The 19,225-nt window shown below is 36.6% G+C and overlaps 1 protein-coding gene across 2 annotated transcripts; it reads left to right on the top strand.

Annotated features, from left to right (window-relative positions):
- On the top strand, nucleotides 14,405-18,095 carry LOC18775221 (GATA transcription factor 11). 2 transcript variants are annotated; one of them, XM_020567346.1, is made up of 3 exons: nucleotides 14,405-14,737; nucleotides 15,634-15,870; nucleotides 17,287-18,095. In XM_020567346.1, exons 1-3 carry the CDS (start codon nucleotides 14,693-14,695, stop codon nucleotides 17,932-17,934), a joined length of 930 nt encoding a protein of 309 aa, XP_020422935.1. In that variant the 5' UTR covers nucleotides 14,405-14,692; the 3' UTR covers nucleotides 17,935-18,095. The 2 variants fall into 2 exon arrangements, with proteins under 2 accessions (XP_020422935.1, XP_020422936.1); XM_020567347.1 differs by having other exon boundaries at nucleotides 14,733-14,828.

The following is a 19,225-nucleotide window of genomic DNA, read 5'->3' as shown; positions in this document are numbered from 1 at the left end:
ACCACTACCACAACTACCACAACCACCAACTCCACCTTCATCACCACCACCACCTCCACTCCATCACCACCACTACCACCATATGATTAGTACATAACACGTTCAACATCATGTTTATTTTAGTCATTATTTATAGTTACAACAATTTTATATTAAAATTTACCAAACGGTTTTGACACTGCTTTTTGTACTAACAGTACTTTAAAAATATTGTTTACCAAACATGGAGCTACTTTACTTTACATCTAATTATTTTTAAAGCACAGCAAAAGCAACTTTTTTTAAAAGTGACAGCAATCCCAAACTGAGCCTAGGAAGTCCAATTGACATTTCCTCTTTCTTACACAATTTTAATTCTGAAATAATTGGCATCTTGTATTTAAGATTAATTGGAGAAGTTTTACACACCTGACAGAATGTTGAGATTTGGAAGATGTCATACTGATGTACATAAACTTTTGGCATATATGTGTATATGACCCATGATAGAATATTATTTTTAACGTCCCACCTAATTGATTGAATGGGGATCGACAATCCATGGATGAATACATCAATAGTTGTACCTACCATCTGATTTTTCATAAGATTTGAAAACAAACTGTTGCAGGTCATATAGTTTATCTGTCAAGATTGTGTTGTTGGATTGCGTTTGTGTGTGTTCTGCGTTGCGCTTAATAAAAATTGCTGGGAGCATTTCTTTCAGTTACTTATCAGAGCTAGTTGTTTAGTCATGGAAAATGGTATCTAAAGAAAAAGGAAAGAAAGCTTTTGAGAAAGATGGTTAATCATTGAACAAGTCTACTTTTTCTGAAACATTCCTGGTTTCCTACTTCGTTCTTTATGTGCGTAGCATGGATGCTTTGGTGGTTCATTAGCTTGAAATTAATACCTATAACGATTACTGCAGTATTATAATTTTTTATTTTTTTATTTTTTAGAGAACTGCGGTATTATAATTAATTAGTGATAATAGGTTATAGTCTTCTAATTGCATATACAGCACAACAAACAAGTTCTTTTTATCATGGAAAGCTTTTAGCATATCGTGAACAAGATAAAACATTGTTGTTTTTCTTATTCTTAAAGTTAGCCATTTGCTCTGATATATGATCTACCCTACTTATCGCCTCTTTTCAGAAAATAAGGTTGGAATGACTTTGCACTGCATTTGTCAGTGTATGTTGAGTGTCTAATTTCTCTTGCATATCTTTAAATAATTTAATTCTAACTTAGGTCTCAATAAAGTTTTCATTAATGATTCCCACAATATTTGTTGGAGGGAGGACAGGAACATAAGTTTTGGACTGGGCCTGAGTTTATCCACAGAGTTCACTATTTGACGCTTGTTGATCCTCTCTACATCTCAGTAGATAGACCTTGGTGGATTTCGCGTTGCCTGGTGAATACAGAGCGAATAGAAAATTGTCAACTGGTGATAACTGATTGTGGAAACGAAAATACCGAACAACTAGACCTTCCGATATCCTGCTGTGTTGGAGAACAGGTTTTCCAGGAAAATAAATTGCGCTTAAATGACTGTGTATTGGATGGATTCAGTATTTTACCTGAAGAATCCCAGCAGAAAAATTCTCTTCGATGTCAATTCAAAAGAACCAGAAGGAACTGGTGCCTGCAGAAGGGAATTAGAAGTAGTGGAGTCCCAGAATGTGGATAATACTGCATAAGTATCTGAAAATAACAAAACAGTGGTTGAGAGATACCCTGGACTCACAGTTAAGGAATGAATTTCAGCTTCATTGTCAAGGCTTTCTTTGAAATTGGACCGTATGGATGAAGTTCAAATCACAGGTGCAGTGACCTCTCAGAATTTTAGCTCGACTCAAAAGTAAAAAGTGTGCAGATATCAGCTCAAAAGTAAAAAGTTGTGGTGGAAGTGGTTTACATAGACCACTCTAAACATAAAAGCTTGGATGAAGCAAATAATGAAGTTGATGGAGGTAGTGACATGATGTAGGAATCATTTCCTGGAGATCCACCAGAGCAGGCTTCAGTCCCAAATTGCGCATGCTCAAGAGCTGTTAATAATGTATATGAATTATCTATCTGGATGTTCTGAGCTTCAACATCCAAATATTGGTGTCATACGAGTGTCCCAGGATATTATCCTGGATCTGGTTTGAATGGAACCTTGCTTGCAAACAAAGCTTCATGCACATTCATTCATAGTTAGTAAAATACGGAACCGGAAAAATTCGAATAAAGTACATACGTGTATAGTACATTATTTAACGTGAAAGTGCTAAATTATTTATATGGTTAATAACTCTGAAAAAGTAAAAAAATCAAAAAGGGACAATAGACTCGGGTAATGGCCTAATAGTAATGGATAATGCTCTAAACTACTCTTATTGATAAATGAAAATCAGGGAAAAAAATTTAACAGACAAAAAGGATCCCACTATATATATATATATATATATATATATACAGAGAGCTTCCATTGAGGGATCCCTCAAATAAGCTTATTTGAGGGACACCTCTTGTAGGCCCCACTCCGGATTGTATTTCACTAATCCAAACCGTCTATTTTGTAGATACTCATTCAAAGATCATCTCTACAAAAAATCACTTGAATCCGATATCATGTGACCACTCAATTGAGTTATTGAAATTTTAGTACTTTTCTTAAAGCACCGTGTTCATTGATTTTGTAAGACACAATTGGATGTCGAAACGGTTTCCGATTTGTCTAATTTTTTGTAAGGATGATCTATGAATGAATACCTAAAAAATAGATGGTTTGGATTATTGGGAAAAGAATTGTAGGGTACTCTAAAGGGCGTCCCTCAAATAAAATTATTTGAGGGATCCCTCAATAGAAGGGGACTGTATATATATATATATATATATCTAATGGCCATGTGGCTATACTATTTTAAAAAAAAAATAAAAACAAAAAAACCCAATCAAGCCGATCGGCTATACTATTTTTTTGAACAAATTTTAAAAAATCGAGTATAGCCGAATAGCTATACTATTTATTTTTATTAAAAACAAACAAAAGAGGACGCTCCCAGTGATACGTACCAAAATAAGTATCGCCGCGCGTCTATACTATTTTTATGAAACATTAATGAAACCAAGTATAGCCGGGCGGCTATACTAATTTTTTGAAAAAATTAAAAGACCGGGTATAGCCGCCCGAATATAATATTCATATACATATTTATTAAAAAAAACCCGCGTAGCGCCTAAGCGACACGTGTCAAAACAAAAAAAGCTGCCCGCCTATACTATTTTTTAAAAATAAGGAAAAATCAGAGTATAGCCGGGCGGCTATACGACTTTTTAAAAAAATTTAAAAAAATCGAGTACAGCCGCCCGGTTATACTATTTATAAAAAATACAAAAGATGAGTGATTAGGCGCCCACGTGTCAGAAATAGCATAGCCGCCCGGCTATACTATTTTTATGAAACATTACCAAGTATAGCCGCTCGGCGAAACTATTTTTTTTTAAATTAAAAAGGGGTATAGCCGCTCGGCTATATGATTTATCTATACTAAAAAAGAACCACTTAGCGCCTAGGTGACACATGTCAAAAGGTCCACCGGCTATACGTTTTTATAAAAAAATGGAAACGAGTATAGCCGATCGGCTATACTATTTTTGAAAACAAAACATGTCAAAATGAGTATAGCCGCACGGCGATACTGTTTTTATGAAATATTAATAAAACTGAGGTCAACTGCAAACAAATACTCTTACCAGCTCTAAATTACTAAAGATTTTCTTGAGTTGAAGCTAAATTTTTTTTTTGTAAAACATTGTTAGTCATGGTGCATTTAGTACTTTAATAAATTAAAAAAACAAAACAAAATAAAATTTTAATGTCTGTTGTAAAATAACTGGGATATGTGCGAATATTGAGCTGCACGTAAAGTAGATGAGACACAGTATTTAACGAGGTTCGGCTATGCCTACGTCCCCGGAGAGCAGCAGTAGTAACTTTTCCACTATGTAAAATAATAGGGCTACAACTTTAGTGTTTACAATATGTATGGCTCACTCAATTTTCTCTCTTGGAGAATTTCTCTCTTGCTCTCTTTCCTCTCAACTCACTCACCCTCTTTCTTCCTTCTCTTCCTCTTCTCTAAGCTCACACTTCTCTTGATGGAGGTATCTATTTATAGGCCTAAGACATTGGTGGTTCACCTCACAATATAATTGGTAGACAACATCATTAATATTCTTCAATCAATTGGGTAGTGGTTTGGTTTGGTGGGTGTGAGTTGGCTATGTGGGCTTCACCTATTCTTCTTTACTTATTCTTCTTTACAACAATGTCAAGCTACAAGAAAATGTTTTTAATTTTTGAGTGCTGCTAAACGAATCCTAAAATTAACTGAGTACACCCTACTACCAAACTAGTTAAAATGACCAAAAATGATATATTGAATTATGAAATACCGTCGTCGTCTCCTCCACTCGACATAGCAACGCCTCCTTCATAACATCATCTCCTCCACCATCTCACTAACACCGTCGTCGCATACGCTTCCCCACCATTACAGCAACGCCGTCGTCGTACCATTATACTGTCGCGGTGGTCGTCTGATATTGATACATCTCATTTTGATTTTATTATCAAATGGGTTATACTATCTTGATTTGTTCTTCACCGGGCACAATGTTTTGTAACCTTCCTCTGGAAATTGGTTTTAATTTGCTCTTCAAAGGGAGCAGTTTTGGGGTTGTTTAATATTTGATGATTTGAAGCTATCCATGACCATGTGGGTATGCTGCAGACTTGCTACAAACATCGGAAATGCCTTTATAGCTTTCTGGTTTAGATCCAAATAATATGTTGAGGGCCCCTGAAATTTCCTTCATATAACTTGTGAAATCAAATAATAAGTTCAATGTTTATGTATGTAAATTCAATATATTTATAAATCTAAACATAGGGCGCAAATTCATGTAAAAAAAGAAATTTGGTTTAGGATTGGTATTAGGGTATTGTGTGATTGAGTGTATTAAGGTGTACCGAGGGTATTTTTGATAGTTAGAGCAACTCCACCCCTTAGGGCAAAGTCTAAGGCAAGGGCAAGCAAGGGCTGACACTATTCATGTGAATAGTGTCAGCCTTGCCATTTGTGGTTCCACCCACAAGGGCAAAGTCTAGGGCAAGTCTAGGGCAATTACTATTCATTGTACTTTATTTCCTATTTTTTTATACTTTAAATCATTAATTTTGATAATCTTTTGTAATTAAATTTTCGGATAAGATTTTCGGATGTGAATCTCGGTTGCCACGTGTCTTATTCCAGATAAAATTTTTGGATATTCATTAATAAAAATTATAATATCAGATTTCCGATAAAATTTTCATCCTCTAAAATTGTGCCACGTGTCCCATGTCAGATAAGATTTTCAGATATTTTTTAAAAATTATAATCTCATATTTCAGATAAGATTTTCACCCTCTAAAATTGTGCCACGTGTCCCATGTCTGATAAGATTTTCAGATATTTTTTTTCAAATAGTGATCTCAGATTTCAGATAAGATTTTCACCCTCTAAAATTGTGCCACGTGTCATCTCTATCTTCTGAATCCCTCTATATAACTACACCATCAACACCACTCCTCTCACACCATCTCTGATATATTCCTTCATTTCTCAGATTTTACAAAACACATTATACTCTCAATGTCAAACTTCAGGAGGGTGTTGGATAGGCAACAGAAAGAATGGGAAGAAATCTGGCGTAGACGTGAGGAAGAAGATCGGGACGCCGATGAAGAAGAGGAAGAAATGCTTGAAGTAGCGGCGATGTGTATGATGAATCAATCAAGCCAACACCATCGTCGTCGTGCCCCGAATGTGGACAGACGCAGAGAGTCTCGGGGTAAGAATCTCTTGTAGGATTACTTTATCCCAAATTCGTTATATCCTGCTCATAAGTTTCGAGAGAGATATTTGTAATTACGACACATACTTCATTCAAAAGCATGATGCTGTTGGAGTTTTGGGTCTTATCCCGGAGCAAAAACTTACAGCTGCTTTGCGGATGCTTGCTTATGGGGCATCTGCAGAGCAGCTGGATGAGATTGCAAGGATGGGAAAATCTACTATCCTAGAGTGCTTGGTGAGATTCTGTGATGCAGTGAAAAATTTGTACACGAGGGAGTACCTTCGCAAACCCACTCCGAGGGACCTGCAAAGGCTTCTACAAAAAGGCGAGGCTCGAGGTTTCCCAGAAATGATCGGAAGCATCGATTGCATGCATTGGCAGTGGAAGAATTGTCCTACTGCGTGGCAAGGAGAGTATGGGAATCGGAAGGGCCAAAAAAGTATCATTTTGGAGGCCGTAGCTTCATTCGACACTTGAGTTTGGCATGCCTTTTTTGGGGTTGCCGGATCTCAGAATGACCTCAATGTTCTTGGTCAATCCCCGGTGTTCGACGAGGTATTGCGAGGTCATTCCCCTCAGGTCACATACCAAATCAAAAATATCGTATACTCTGGTGCGTACTACCTTGCCGACGGAATTTATCCTAGGTGGACGACATTCGTGAAAACAATTCCGAATCCCCAATCCGAGAAGGAAAGAAGCTTTGCTTCCTTTCAAGAAGGTTACAGGAAAGACGTGGAAAGGTGTTTCGGTATCTTGCAAGCTCGTTGGGCAATTATCAGGGGTGCTGCTCGGATGCTAGACGAGGAGGTGCTGAGGAGTATTATGATTACTTGCATCATCCTCCACAACATGATTGTGGAGGATGAGTATGACTACGATGCTCCAGAGGTGTTTGAACCCGATCCTATGAACACGGCGTTGACAAGAATATATGAAAGGCCGATGGGACCAAATGGACTACCAATGGAGCCTGAACCGTTACTTCAGGATGGTCGATTCAACAACCCCATGATTGATCGTTATCAAGAAATGCAATCTTCATATGTTCACGAAAGACGTCAAGTTGACTTGATCGAGCACTTGTGGCAGATGAAAGGCAATCACAATGGATGAAGGCTAGATTCGTGCTTTGTTTGAAATTATGCTTTGTTTTTGTGTGTGGTGTTTTGTGGAATTATTGCGAGGTCTTTTTTATTATTATGCTTTTATGTATGGTTTGTTTTGTGTGTTGTTTGCAATAAATGAAGGTTTGTTTTTAATTAATCTTTGTGAGGAATGCTCAAATGTTTTTAATAAATAGTCCAATTATAGAATGCTTTTTTGATTGAATAAAAAAGAAACAATACAACAAATTAAAGGATAATACAACAATTAAAAAAAATACAACAATTATAAAAAAATACAACAATACAATCTAATGGTTTTCATCATTTAGCCAATCCGTATTGCTAGGTCCGTCGTCATGGAAAAGTTTTCTTCTCATCACATCCCTTCGTTTATGCTTCCAATAGGCCTTTGTTTCAGGAGACATATGGCTCGTATCCATGGCCATGATTTTCATCTCTCTCTCATCGTCGTCTTTTACTTTTGCATGTTGCTTTTCAATTGCAAAGGCTTCCAATCGTGGCTTGTCCGCTTCATCTCTCCTCAAGTCTCTCTCCAATCTTAGAGAGTTGTTCTTAGCTATTTGCTCGAATATTTGAACACAATCAATGTTCGAAGTGGCCCCTCTCTTGGCCTTTGCTGCCTTTCTCCCAATAGGTTTCGGCGGACGTGGGAGTGGTGACTCCGTTTCCATTGGGGAGTCCAATGGGGAATCGGTTAATGGCGATTCGTGGAGCGGCATCTCATGCAACACAACCGGGGGTGCGGTAAGAATAATTTTGAATCTGGAACAATCCTTGACAATTTCCCAACATTGAAAATGCACAAAACTTTTTTTCCCTTGCCCCATGGCACCGAACCACATTTGTGCTTGTATGATCTATCAAAATAAATAATTGGAAGTGCATTAAAAAAATATACAATGCAAGAAATTATAAACTATTTTGAAATGCAAGAATAAAATTGATTATGTAAATAAATATAGACAAATTGAAAATGCAAAAACAAAAAATAAAAATTATGCATGAAATTATAAACATATTTGAAATGCAAGAATAAAATTGATTATGTAAATAAATAAAGCCAATTAGGAAATGCAAAAATAAAATAAACATTGTGCAACAAAAAGAAATAGAATATGCAATAAAAAAAAGTTACATTAAATTGATTAAAATGACAATTAAAAATATTTTACCTCATCGGAAAGATTCGCACCGCTCCGAATGTTCTCCTTTGCTTTTGTCAAGGCATTTCTCCATTTCCCTAACTCTTTGTTTAGAAGTTTCCATCTACTAGACAAAGCCATTTCGGTCCGAATGGAACCCGATCTTTGACAAAATTCCCCATGAATTTTGCTCCACATATGATGGAACTTCATCTCATTGCCCGTGATAGGGTCATGACTAGCGTTCACCCAAGACTCGCACAACGCAATATCTTCCTGGGTTGACCACGAGCCTCCGATTTCGACAGAAGATGCCATTTGTTTATTTTCTACAAATGGAAAGTAGTACAAAAATGTGAGTGGATAGTAAAAAATATTGGAAGGAGAAGAGTTTGTATGGAATTGGTGTGGAAAGTAGAAAATATGAGTAGAGAGTAAAAAATATTGGAAGGAGATGAGTTTGTATGGAGAATTGGTGTGGAAAATGAATAATGTGAGTGGAGAGTAGAAAATATTGTATGGAGAAGAAATTGTATGAAGATTTGGTGTTGAAAGTAGATAAAATGGTTAGGTATTTATAGGGAAAAAATACATACTTTTTTGGTATTTTTTTAAAAAAAATTTCAGAATTTTTTCGGATTTTTTAGGATTTTTTTAAAATTTTTTTGGCCAAAAAAATGAGAACCGTAGGATTTCTGGAAAAAAACCAATCGGAGCCACTCGGTGTTGACACGTGGCAGGTTACCGTTGGACACTGAGTTGGATGACGTCATCGTGACGTCAGCGCTGACGTCATCCAACTCGGGCTCGAGCCCAGTCTGATTTCGCCTTTGGGCCTGCCCGGGCTCGTGGGACCCGCGCCTTGCCCGGGCTTCTCCTTCCGCGCTGGAGGTCTTCTGGGCTCACTCAGGGGGCCTTTGGCCCGGTTTCATGCAGGCACTGGCCTTGCTCTTAAATAGAGTGTACTTAATTAATTTTATATTTTAATTAAAATATTAGGATGTACTTAGATCATGGAAGACTTTTGAAAAAGCCAAAGGAGAGAGAAAATTTTTAAAAGAAGCCAAAATGGACAAAATTGCCCTTATTTATTTTTGGATTTCTTAAGGAATTCTTTATATTTGTATGTCTTTGATTTGAAAGTTGAGAGGTTTTTCTGTCTTTTTTGAAAAAGCTTTGGCTTTTTCCAAAAGTGAAAATTTTTTTTTGGCTAAAACCTAAATTTACTTTAGATCATTGGGCCTACTCAGTTAATTTTAGGGTTCGTTTAACAATACTCTAATTTTTAAACCTGTTTGGTTGCTGAGAAAATTTTAAACCAGGGACCGCCATTTTCAGTTTCTCTGGACTGGAAGGTTCCAAATGGTGGGGGCTCAGACCTCTTTGACCTTCCGCGCTGTCTGCTTGAGTCCCACCACTGTCTATGACCACGAGACCTCCAATTTCGTTGAGTTCTATTCCATTCGCCTCTTTTATTCTTCCTGTCTTTGAATTTCTCGCTCTCTTCTTGCACCTCTGCTCGTTAGGGTTTTCTGAATGCTTATAAGTTTGCCTATTTCCATACCTAAACTCCTAATGTCGAAAATGCATGTTCTCTGTTTTCCATTTTTTGGGTTTTTGGCTTCTAATCCTGTTTGTTTGAAAGGGAAAGAAATAAATTCCAGGACAATTTGGGAGCGAATAAAACTAAATAAATACTTATCATGCTCATTTTGTCAGTTTATGAATGTTATTTTTTTTCTCCTACACACTTTCTGAGAATGTTTCTTTGTTGGTTAGCAATGGTTGGAGTAGAAATAAGGTGTATGGATTCTACCCCAAAGGAGTTTTTATGCATGCAGGACAATGCTATATAGCCCAACTATTTTCCCCAACTTATGGTCATTCTCAAGTTTTAGATTCTATCACGTTGTAGTGTTTTTAATGCAAGATGTGGAGTGCGTATCATGTGCCATTTGGGCTCGGAGAAATAGTTGGGGTTAGTAGCATTTTCCCTAAATCCTTGTTGGTATGTCTGTGTGCACGTAAATGTAGATTAGTAGATGTATGCAAATGTATGCATGCATGGTGGAGAATCTATAACCATTGTTGCAAATGCAATTGGTGCCTGCAAGTATGTTTGCAAATGTAGATGTATTTATGTATGTATATGTTGGAGAATCTGCAGCCATGCTTGCACATGTGTAGTTGGTGCCCGGGGATCAAATTCGAGTAACAGAGTACTGCTAACAGCAAATCCGATCTGTGCGGTGTCTATTTATCATTTCTGTTATCTTATCTTGAGCAGGAGTAGAAATTCATACACAGGCAAATGTATTTGTTCTTTTTTTTTTTTTTTTTTTTACTGCCAGGAGCACAATAAAGTAGAGAACATGCACTTCAACTTTGATTCCTTAAGACAGAACTTTGTTAGCATTAGAGAATTTAATGGTGCATAGTTGTTTGGGTAACATATTCATTTTCAATTTCTTATGATAATTATAGATAGGATTGAGTTAGGTATTGAATCTGGCCTTCTTCATATTCTTCTACTTGTGCTGCAGAACATATCTGCTCAGCTTCAGTTTCCAAGCCCAATGACAATGACCTTCAGGTAATTAGAAAAACTCATCATTACCACCTGGATGGGATATGAATATTGGTTTTAGTAGCTTTCTTACTGCGCTTTTTTCTTTCAAATGAGACAACAGCACCTCACATGAAAAGAAAGTGAGACTGCTTCACTTGAAACTGTTGAATTAGTCAACGAAGATGTAAACCATTTTGGATATTGACACAGTGGGAGTTGATCTGTTTCCCACTTTCAGAATGTTGACTTTGATCCTCTCTACCACGATATTAGATGACTGTGGGACAACCTATGGAAGCGTATGAAGACTGCATTTCTAATTTAATGGAGGCCCAAACACGCAAGCGCACCTCTTCTTTAAAGAGAATCTTCCCCTTGAAAACTTTTCAAAGGAGGTAGCCTTAAATTTCTAGTTTCTCCAAACTAGCTAGTACGATAAATGATCTTTTGCAACATTCATTCATGTGTGTGCACAGCATTCATTTTTTCTCGAACTTGCTCTCTCTTCTGGTTTAGATGCACAATATATCTAGAACATATCCAATTTATGAGATAGTCAAAGTATTATATAGCAGTTTCCCCTTGTTTGCTTCTTGCCTTGTGAACTTCCTTCTAGGCACTTTAATTTTGGAGTTGCTATAGCTCAGTGCTCACCTTTGTTGGCTTGCATAAATTGAGCTCTCCCTTATGTTTTTTTCTTCTTCTTTTTTTTGGCAATGGAAATTGACCTTTAAAATATTATAGGCATAACTTCAGGTTCCTAAACTGGTTCTCAAGCAGATAAGGCAACGTAACCACCTCGATCTTGAGCTTTATGAATATGCTTACAATACCTTTGCAAACAATGCAAGCCTATAATGCAAAACTTTGTTACCACAGTGCACAATTCCATACATACATACATACATCATACCTGCGTGGCAGGATGCATAAAATATATGTATTGTGTCTGTTTTTCTTCCAATACATTCACCCATGAATTTTTAGTTTGGTCAAAAACGGGCTTGTGAACTGAAAATGTAATTGTGGTGGAAGAAAATGCTTTATGATGGTTTCAGAAATTGAATTCTTTTTTGTAGGTGTTCATGTTTTGAAAGTGTTCAGATGGTTTCCAGGTGAGGAATTTCATCTAACCACAACTTGTAAATTCTATTGTAATGGGGCTTTGGGACTGAAATAGCAGATTGTTGTTGGTAATTGTATATGATGCCTTAGATTTTAAAATACAGAAACCCTGTTTTAGGCATTCACCTTTGTTAGTTCCCAGATGGTTTGCTTGACCTCAAAGGGATTTATGGCAGCATCATGGTTATTTTCATTGTCCAAATCTTTTCCCGACTGTTTCTCCAACATGAGAGCAGCTTGGGTTCATTGCACAGTGACAATAACTCTTAGATATTCATATTTTGTACCAAGCTCTAATCTTGCCTGTCCACCTGCAGACATGAACTGACAATTTCTCTATAGTGGCCACCTCTTACAAAGTATGTATACAGTTATTTTCTTTTATATGCATACACGAAAGTGTTTTGCTAGCTTTGTGGTGCCAAAGTCTTAATCATATTTTACTTATTTGTTTTACATGTTCTGTTCATAATGATAAAACTGATCCTATTTTCTTACCTTTGTATTTAATAACCTTTCAATATGATTGGTATACTTTGGTCACATCACAAGCCATCGTGTCTGTTTCATCTGTTTCAGCTGTTTATGCCGACCTGTAAATTTGTATGGATTTTGCTAAGGTTAGTTGACCACACGCGCTTGGATGACTGACCGTAGCATATTCCAGTGTTCTCTGCAGCTAAGGGTTTACATGCTTTGATGACAGGTAATTTTTTTTAATGACCCCTTATGGCGAGAAAAACTTAGTTGCAATGGGGATAACATTGTTTTGCTATACCCGGCCAATAATGCTATGCGACGTGGAAGTGTTATCACGTGTGTTATGGCGTTATTGGCCGGGGATAGTAAAATAGTGTTATCCCCGTTTCATGGAAGTCTTTATCATTTATGGCACACTGTCTGAGTGCTTCATAGACTTAATTTCTTAATTACTGTATCTAAATTGCAGGAGAAGCGGGAGAGTACATTGAACAGCTCATAGGGCAGTCATTGTCATTTTGGAAAGTCCTCTAGTTAGGCATGACTCTTGTTTTACTCCTTTCGGCCTTGTTTCTTTGGATGTCAGAAACTAAAATGTGAATATACATCTTCATAAACTGTAAGCATCACATGCTTCAAAACTATTGGGAAAAAAAACAAATACAAGTAAATAGAAAACAAAGGGAACTACTTTACTCTAGTTTCATCCTTGGTTCTATTTGATTTGTCATAATCTTTTGATTTTGTGGTTGAATCAGTCTAGATAGAGCACATTTGAAGCATAACCTAACCCCAGAAAAGAAGGGACAAATTTAATTTCTATGGTTGGTGTTGTTATCATGAAGAAAGAGTTGGATACAACTTACAAATTGCATCCCTTTTGTAGCCAAACTGGTATGTATTTTCTTCTCCAAAACCAATCATTTGGGTTTCATCTTTGTATTAAGAGGCTACATTTTGATGCAATTGAAAAAGATTATGACTTGTATATGTGGCCCATGGGTGTTGCTTAAAGATAGTTTAAAGTAGAAACTCAAAACTTTATGGTGATGGGGAATGTAAAAAGAAGAGTTTTTCCCTTTGAACCCAAGTTGGCTTTTCCTAGTAGCAAGGAAACAGGGAAGAAAATAAAAAGATCCAATCAAAGATTCATAAAATTACTGACTTCAATTGAATTTTTATTTTTTATTTAGTTTGTTAGATGAGGGATGGCAACTCCACGATTTGAATTTTGTTCCCCCAAATATTTGACCAAAAATTATAAATAAAATAAGAATGTTCCCCAATCGTCGGTGATACATATACAGTGGTTGTGTTGAGTGGTAGTGATGGTGATGTTTGATGCCATTAAAAAAATTCAGGCCCACATGTGACATTGCCACCTCCTCATTTGAATTCGTATCACAACCACCGACGCTTCTTATTAGACTATACTATAATGCATGATCTGATTTTATTATTGCTTTATTTCTAAATCTTAAAAGAAAATTAAAAATCTTTTGCATTTTGTTTTTTAAGTTTGTTTCCAACTTCTTGAAGGAAACCCAAAAAAAAGCTCCATGGTCAGGCTACTGTTATCTAAGACCAAGACGCTGTGGTTATAGCACGATTATTCATGAGGTCGGACAGGGCATAATACGGCCAAGATTTTGAGAATAAGAGACAGAAAGAAGAAAAAAGAATTTACATATAATTAGTGTGTATACGTTCTCACAACAATTTTGATCCCTTGATTCTCATTAACAATGAAAATACGTGACTCGGTAAGGATTGAATCAAAATCTAAGGAGCTCCTCCTCAAAATATATAATTTAGTTTTCTCTCCTTTTTGCTAAAGATTTCGTTTCAGAAGAAAAAGAAACAAAGAATTGATTTTGTTGGAGAATAATAGTGATATTTTGGAGTGATATAAATGGAATTTTGAGCATATAATAATAATAATACTAAAATTTGAAGCATAGTGTTTGCAAATACTTTGAACTGAAAAACTTAAAAGTACGCCACGCACGTTGTGGACGTTGACTGAATGAAGCCAACAAAATCTGAATCTAATTTGGAAGTGAGACCTCACTGTAAAAAGGCGTGGGCAGCTTCACACATTAACCCCCCTACTCCTGGTGAGAAAAGAAAACCTAAATTCCAATCTCAGACAAAGGCAAAGAGGGGCTCAGAAAGCCATCTTCTCCTTCTTCTCCTTCTCCTCTCTCTCTCTCTCTATATCTCTATCTCTGTCTTTCTCTCTCTCCCCTTCTCTCTCTCTCTCTCTCTCCCCCCCCCCCTCCCCCTCTCTGCAACAACCAAAACCAAACAGCCAACAGCTCTCTCTCTCTCTCTCTCTCACACACTTAGGTTCTTGTGACAAGACAATGACGGCGGTCTCTGCTGACGTCACCAAGCTAACGAAGCGTGAGGTCCAACACTCCCATCCCTCTATCTTCTTTACCATTTTTCTTCTTCTTCGTGAATGATGTTTTCATTCGCCGGTTTTAGGGTTTTTCAGAGGTTTGCCTTCGCAGTTTGCTTCTCTCTTCTATTTGCATTTTCTTTCTTTTCCTTCGTTTCTACTTTGTTTGGTTGGCCAGAAAATTGAATTGGAAACAACAAAACAAAAAAGCCCCCATTACTTTCCGCTTATTTTTTAAAATTTTTTTGAATTTATTTGAAATTAAATATTCTGTGAGTTGTTGGACTGAGAGTGTAATTGTTTAATCTCCATGCAATGTGAATTATTGTTTGCCTTTCTAGCAATTTTCTTTTTCCCGGCATTTTCTCAGAAGCCAAACAGGGTGCTTTGGGAATCCGGAATACGAGGATTGTTTTTTGTTTTTTCTTTCTCATTTTGCTAGAGTAGTCTCTGCCATGGTAAAACGGCGACGTTGCTGGTTTTGATAGTACGGAGCCGAAAAAGGACGTTTCCCGTTTTGTGCTTTGTTTCCAATTCAACATTAATTAAGAAATTAATTGGATAATAGAATATTCAGAGTCCTAATTAGGGTAACCTTCAATTAATGACGATTTTCTACCCAATCAAAACCGTTTTTCCTGTGAATTTATGGCCCAAACCCGTCTGTATTATGCAATCCCACGTTGATAAGTAATTACGTAATAATCCAATCCAATCCAATCCCTGAGATAGCTTTTTCCTTTTTGACTTCTCACTAAGATATCTCTTCCTTTTGAGTTTGTTTTATTGTTTTGAACTTTATATATAACAAGCGAATTGCATGCTCACTTGTTTGTCAATATGCCTTAGAGTTTTCTTAATTAACGTTTGCTTCCTTTGTTGCCCTTTTGCCACTGTAAACAGAATATTAGTGCCATGGCTAGTTCTATGCCCACTGATGATAATTTCAATATCGAGAGCTTCCTCCCTGACGAACTCAAGGCCCTTGATTTCCCCATGGAAGACATTGAAGAGTGTGTTGAAGACGAAGATTGGTATGCACAATTCCAAAACCTCGAACCGCCTTCCTTTGAAGATTTGTTTTGTCCAAGAGTTTTGGATGGTAATGACGACATGAAACCTAAGAACCTCTCCACTTCGGTGAGTTTATTATCTTCTGCCCCTTAAAGGGTTTTCATTATACTTTGTTTTTCCTGTGAAAAGGTACTTGCCTGTATTAAGTAGTTTCGCATAGCGCCGTTGTGTTGGATAGTTTCTGCTAATATGATTGGTGGTTGAGCCCAGCATTTGGTTTTGACAATTTTTCTTCCATACATAACTAGGTAGTTTGTCTCTGCATGTTGCTTTGCAGTATGGCATATAATATTCGAGGAAGACTGTGACTAAGTGATGTATATAATCGGCAATTTTATTCATATGGGATACAAAAAGTATACATAGCTAGTTATTGTCAAATGCTTGAATAATGCACCTTACCCTTTTAATGTACTATGAACATTATGGTTAGGCAAAGTGTAGTGATGATGGAAAGCCTACTATTTGTATATTTTTCTTTTGATAAGATACTATAGGTATACTTTGAAAGAAGATAGAAGTAAGTATATATCTCTAGGATGTCATCACAGTTCCATTATATAGGATTTTTTTGTTATGTAGTTGAGTTTTCATGCCTGCTCTTGTATTTCCACGACCAAACTGGCTTCCTGCAAGTTGAACATCTCCTCGAAGGATGTAAATCATATGGTGTTACTGGCTGACTTTGATGGAATGAGGCTCAGAGTATATTCTGAGACTATATGTAACCAATGCATAACAGACTATTTGATGCAGGACGCATAGGTCCTATGTGTCCTGCATCACTATTGTTTCTTCACTTTGTGATATAGGTATTAGAGTCTTTCCTTATGGTTTGTAATGTACAAGAATCAGAACCATACATTAATTCAGTATTGATTTTTTTTTATAGAACAAATAAAAGGATATGATGAATTAGACATCTAGGCTTTTTCTGGTTGGCAGGATTTATATAAGATATACGTATTTGATTAGAGAAAACTGCTTATTATGCATCTGCAATTTATCTCAAATAAGTTTTAGGCTTTACTTGAAGATTTCAGCTCTAGTTTTACAATTCTAAGAGGACTAAGATTACTGGTGTTCTTTTTTCATATAGAGTATACTGTAAAATTAGGGGTATTTTGTTACTTTGAAGTTCTTTAAGTCTATCAATGTGGATGGTGTTCAATTTTTATCTTAGTCTTGAGAAGACTCAACCTCTGCATAATGGCCTTGTGGCCCATATAAATTAGTTATAAACTCCGTGCAGTTGATGGGAAACACATATGAAAACTCACTGAGTTTTATGTTTAGGAATGGTAGGATACCTCATTTGTACTTGGTATCTTAAATTTGCTTGCCTTTTTCTTGTCTCGTTTCTTGCAAAGAAACTTGGGGTTTTATATTGTTCTAGCCAGAATTTATGTAATAAATGCAACATTGGTCCTTCTCTCATCTATTTCTTTTGGTTATTCCGATTGTCCTTTGATTTGCTTTCAGTATGGACAAACTTCTCAGCGAAATCAATTACCAAGGACTGCTGCTAAAACTACCCGAGGCATAAGCAGTATTCACAGCGAGGACCTTGAAAGTATTGGCTCTTGTGCTGCTCAATTTGAGCCCAAGTTCGAAAAGCGTACCCGAAGCAAGCTTTCACGAAGCAAGCGTTCCAGCCCTGCTATTTTCAATACTCAGTTCTTCCCCAGCACCTCATCCAACTCCTCCGCCTCTGAAAATTTATATCATTGGGATGCTTCTGAATCAGACTTAGAAGGCTCTCTGACTGAGGAGATGTCGAATGCTGCCAAAAGAAAACAAAAGAAGAAAAGGAATCTATCGCAGCTCTCAAGTGCAGAGATGAGAAAGCTCTCCACGGAGGAACCAGGTGAGAGTCGGGAGACTAAAAGATGCATGCACTGTGCAGTGACGAAGACCCCTCAGTGGAGGGAAGGGCCACTAGGACCAAAGACCCTCTGCAATGCGTGCGGGGTTCGTTATAGGTCTGGCCGTCTCTTTCCGGAGTACCGCCCTGCTGCAAGTCCTACATTCGTTGCGTCAGTCCATTCCAACTCCCACAAGAAGGTTATAGAGTTGAGAAACAAGGGTTGCCAGGGGGCTACTATGGGAATTTTATCCTCGGCCCAGTAGGAAACTCATATAGTAGGGGTAGTCATTTCTTTCATTATATTTGAAAATGAGAACAGTCCTCTTAGCTGAGAGACCTTTCTTGTCTCTGTGTTATTGCTTTTATTTATAATTTATTTTATATGTTCTTTGTGTACATGATGGAATAAGAGGTCGTTGCCCTATCGGTCCAGAGCAGTCATTACCTCCATCGAGGGAAAAATTTTAAGGGAAGGAAGGAGAAAAAATTAGAGTACCCTTAATTGTAGGCATCTTATGCTAAACCAAAAATTAGAGTGTAGTAGCGCATTTACCCTGGACTCGCGGTCTCGTCTTGTGTTTGATTTCCCATTCTCTGATATTTTGCTTGATGAAAAATTCTTAACCCAAAAAAAAAACTGATTAGACTTTATATTCTTCAAATTTCTTGTTGAAGTGTTCAACAAATATGCAAATAAGATTCTGAAGAGAGATGATGAAGAGTTTGTCAAGAATTTAAATCCAATTTCTGTTGCATAAAACTTATTTGATATTCATAATTAGTCTTGTACTCTCATTCGATAGACGAATGTTTACAAAAGTACAAATTATATTAAAAATTAGTATGTAGAATAAAAGTCATGATATTCTGAAATTTGATAGAAAAATAATAATAAGCACCGGCTTAAAAATAAAGATAGTGTAACTTGTTTTGGTGGATTAAATTTACTAAAACTCAATAAATCAATAGAAGTAATCCAAAAAGAAAACAAATACTACTAGAAAAACAATAGCTAAAGAAACTCTTTCATGATTTGGGAGGACACAAGTCCAATTTAAATTTAGGAAAGAGACTAGACTTTAGTTTTAGAGGAATAATATGATGTATTTTTACAGTAATGGGGCTGTTTTTTTTACCAGCGATATTGGGGAGGGTGATTTTCTCACACATCATCCCGTTTGGTTCATGGAATGAATTTGAGAGGAAATCATTTCTCATCTCATTCCCCAAGGAATGGGAATAGAAGATTCATTTCCCACGTTTGGTAATGCTGGGAAAGTAACCGAAAAATATCACTTTATTTTCTTTCCCATGTTTGTTTTGAGTAGGAATGGAAAACAAAGTTTGTATAAATTTTTAATTATACCCATATTAAATCAAATAAAAAAACGAATGCATTTAATGATATATTAAATTGTTAATGGGGATAAAATGGTCATAAAAAATATGTATTTAATATTAGCTCATTTTCCCAAACTTTCCCATGAGGGAAAACAAAACCCAAGTTTGGAGGATGACTTCACTATCCCCCTTACTTTTCCATGAGCCAGACAA

This window comes from Prunus persica, chromosome G6 (assembly GCF_000346465.2).
Source record: "Prunus persica cultivar Lovell chromosome G6, Prunus_persica_NCBIv2, whole genome shotgun sequence".
NCBI classification, from domain to species: Eukaryota; Viridiplantae; Streptophyta; class Magnoliopsida; order Rosales; family Rosaceae; genus Prunus; species Prunus persica.
Note: the sequence above shows the minus strand (reverse complement) of the source record. Positions and strands in the feature narration are given on the sequence as shown.

What these genes read in the sequence shown, in the direction of transcription:
- LOC18775221 (XM_020567346.1), top strand. Translation starts at nt 14,693, where the DNA reads ATGACGGCGGTCTCTGCTGACGTCACCAAGCTAACGAAGCGTGAG. An exon ending in CCAAGCTAACGAAGCGTGAG is followed by an intron (nt 14,738 to 15,633) that starts GTCCAACACTCC and finishes CACTGTAAACAG; the next exon opens with AATATTAGTGCCATGGCTAG. An exon ending in CTAAGAACCTCTCCACTTCG is followed by an intron (nt 15,871 to 17,286) that starts GTGAGTTTATTA and finishes ATTTGCTTTCAG; the next exon opens with TATGGACAAACTTCTCAGCG.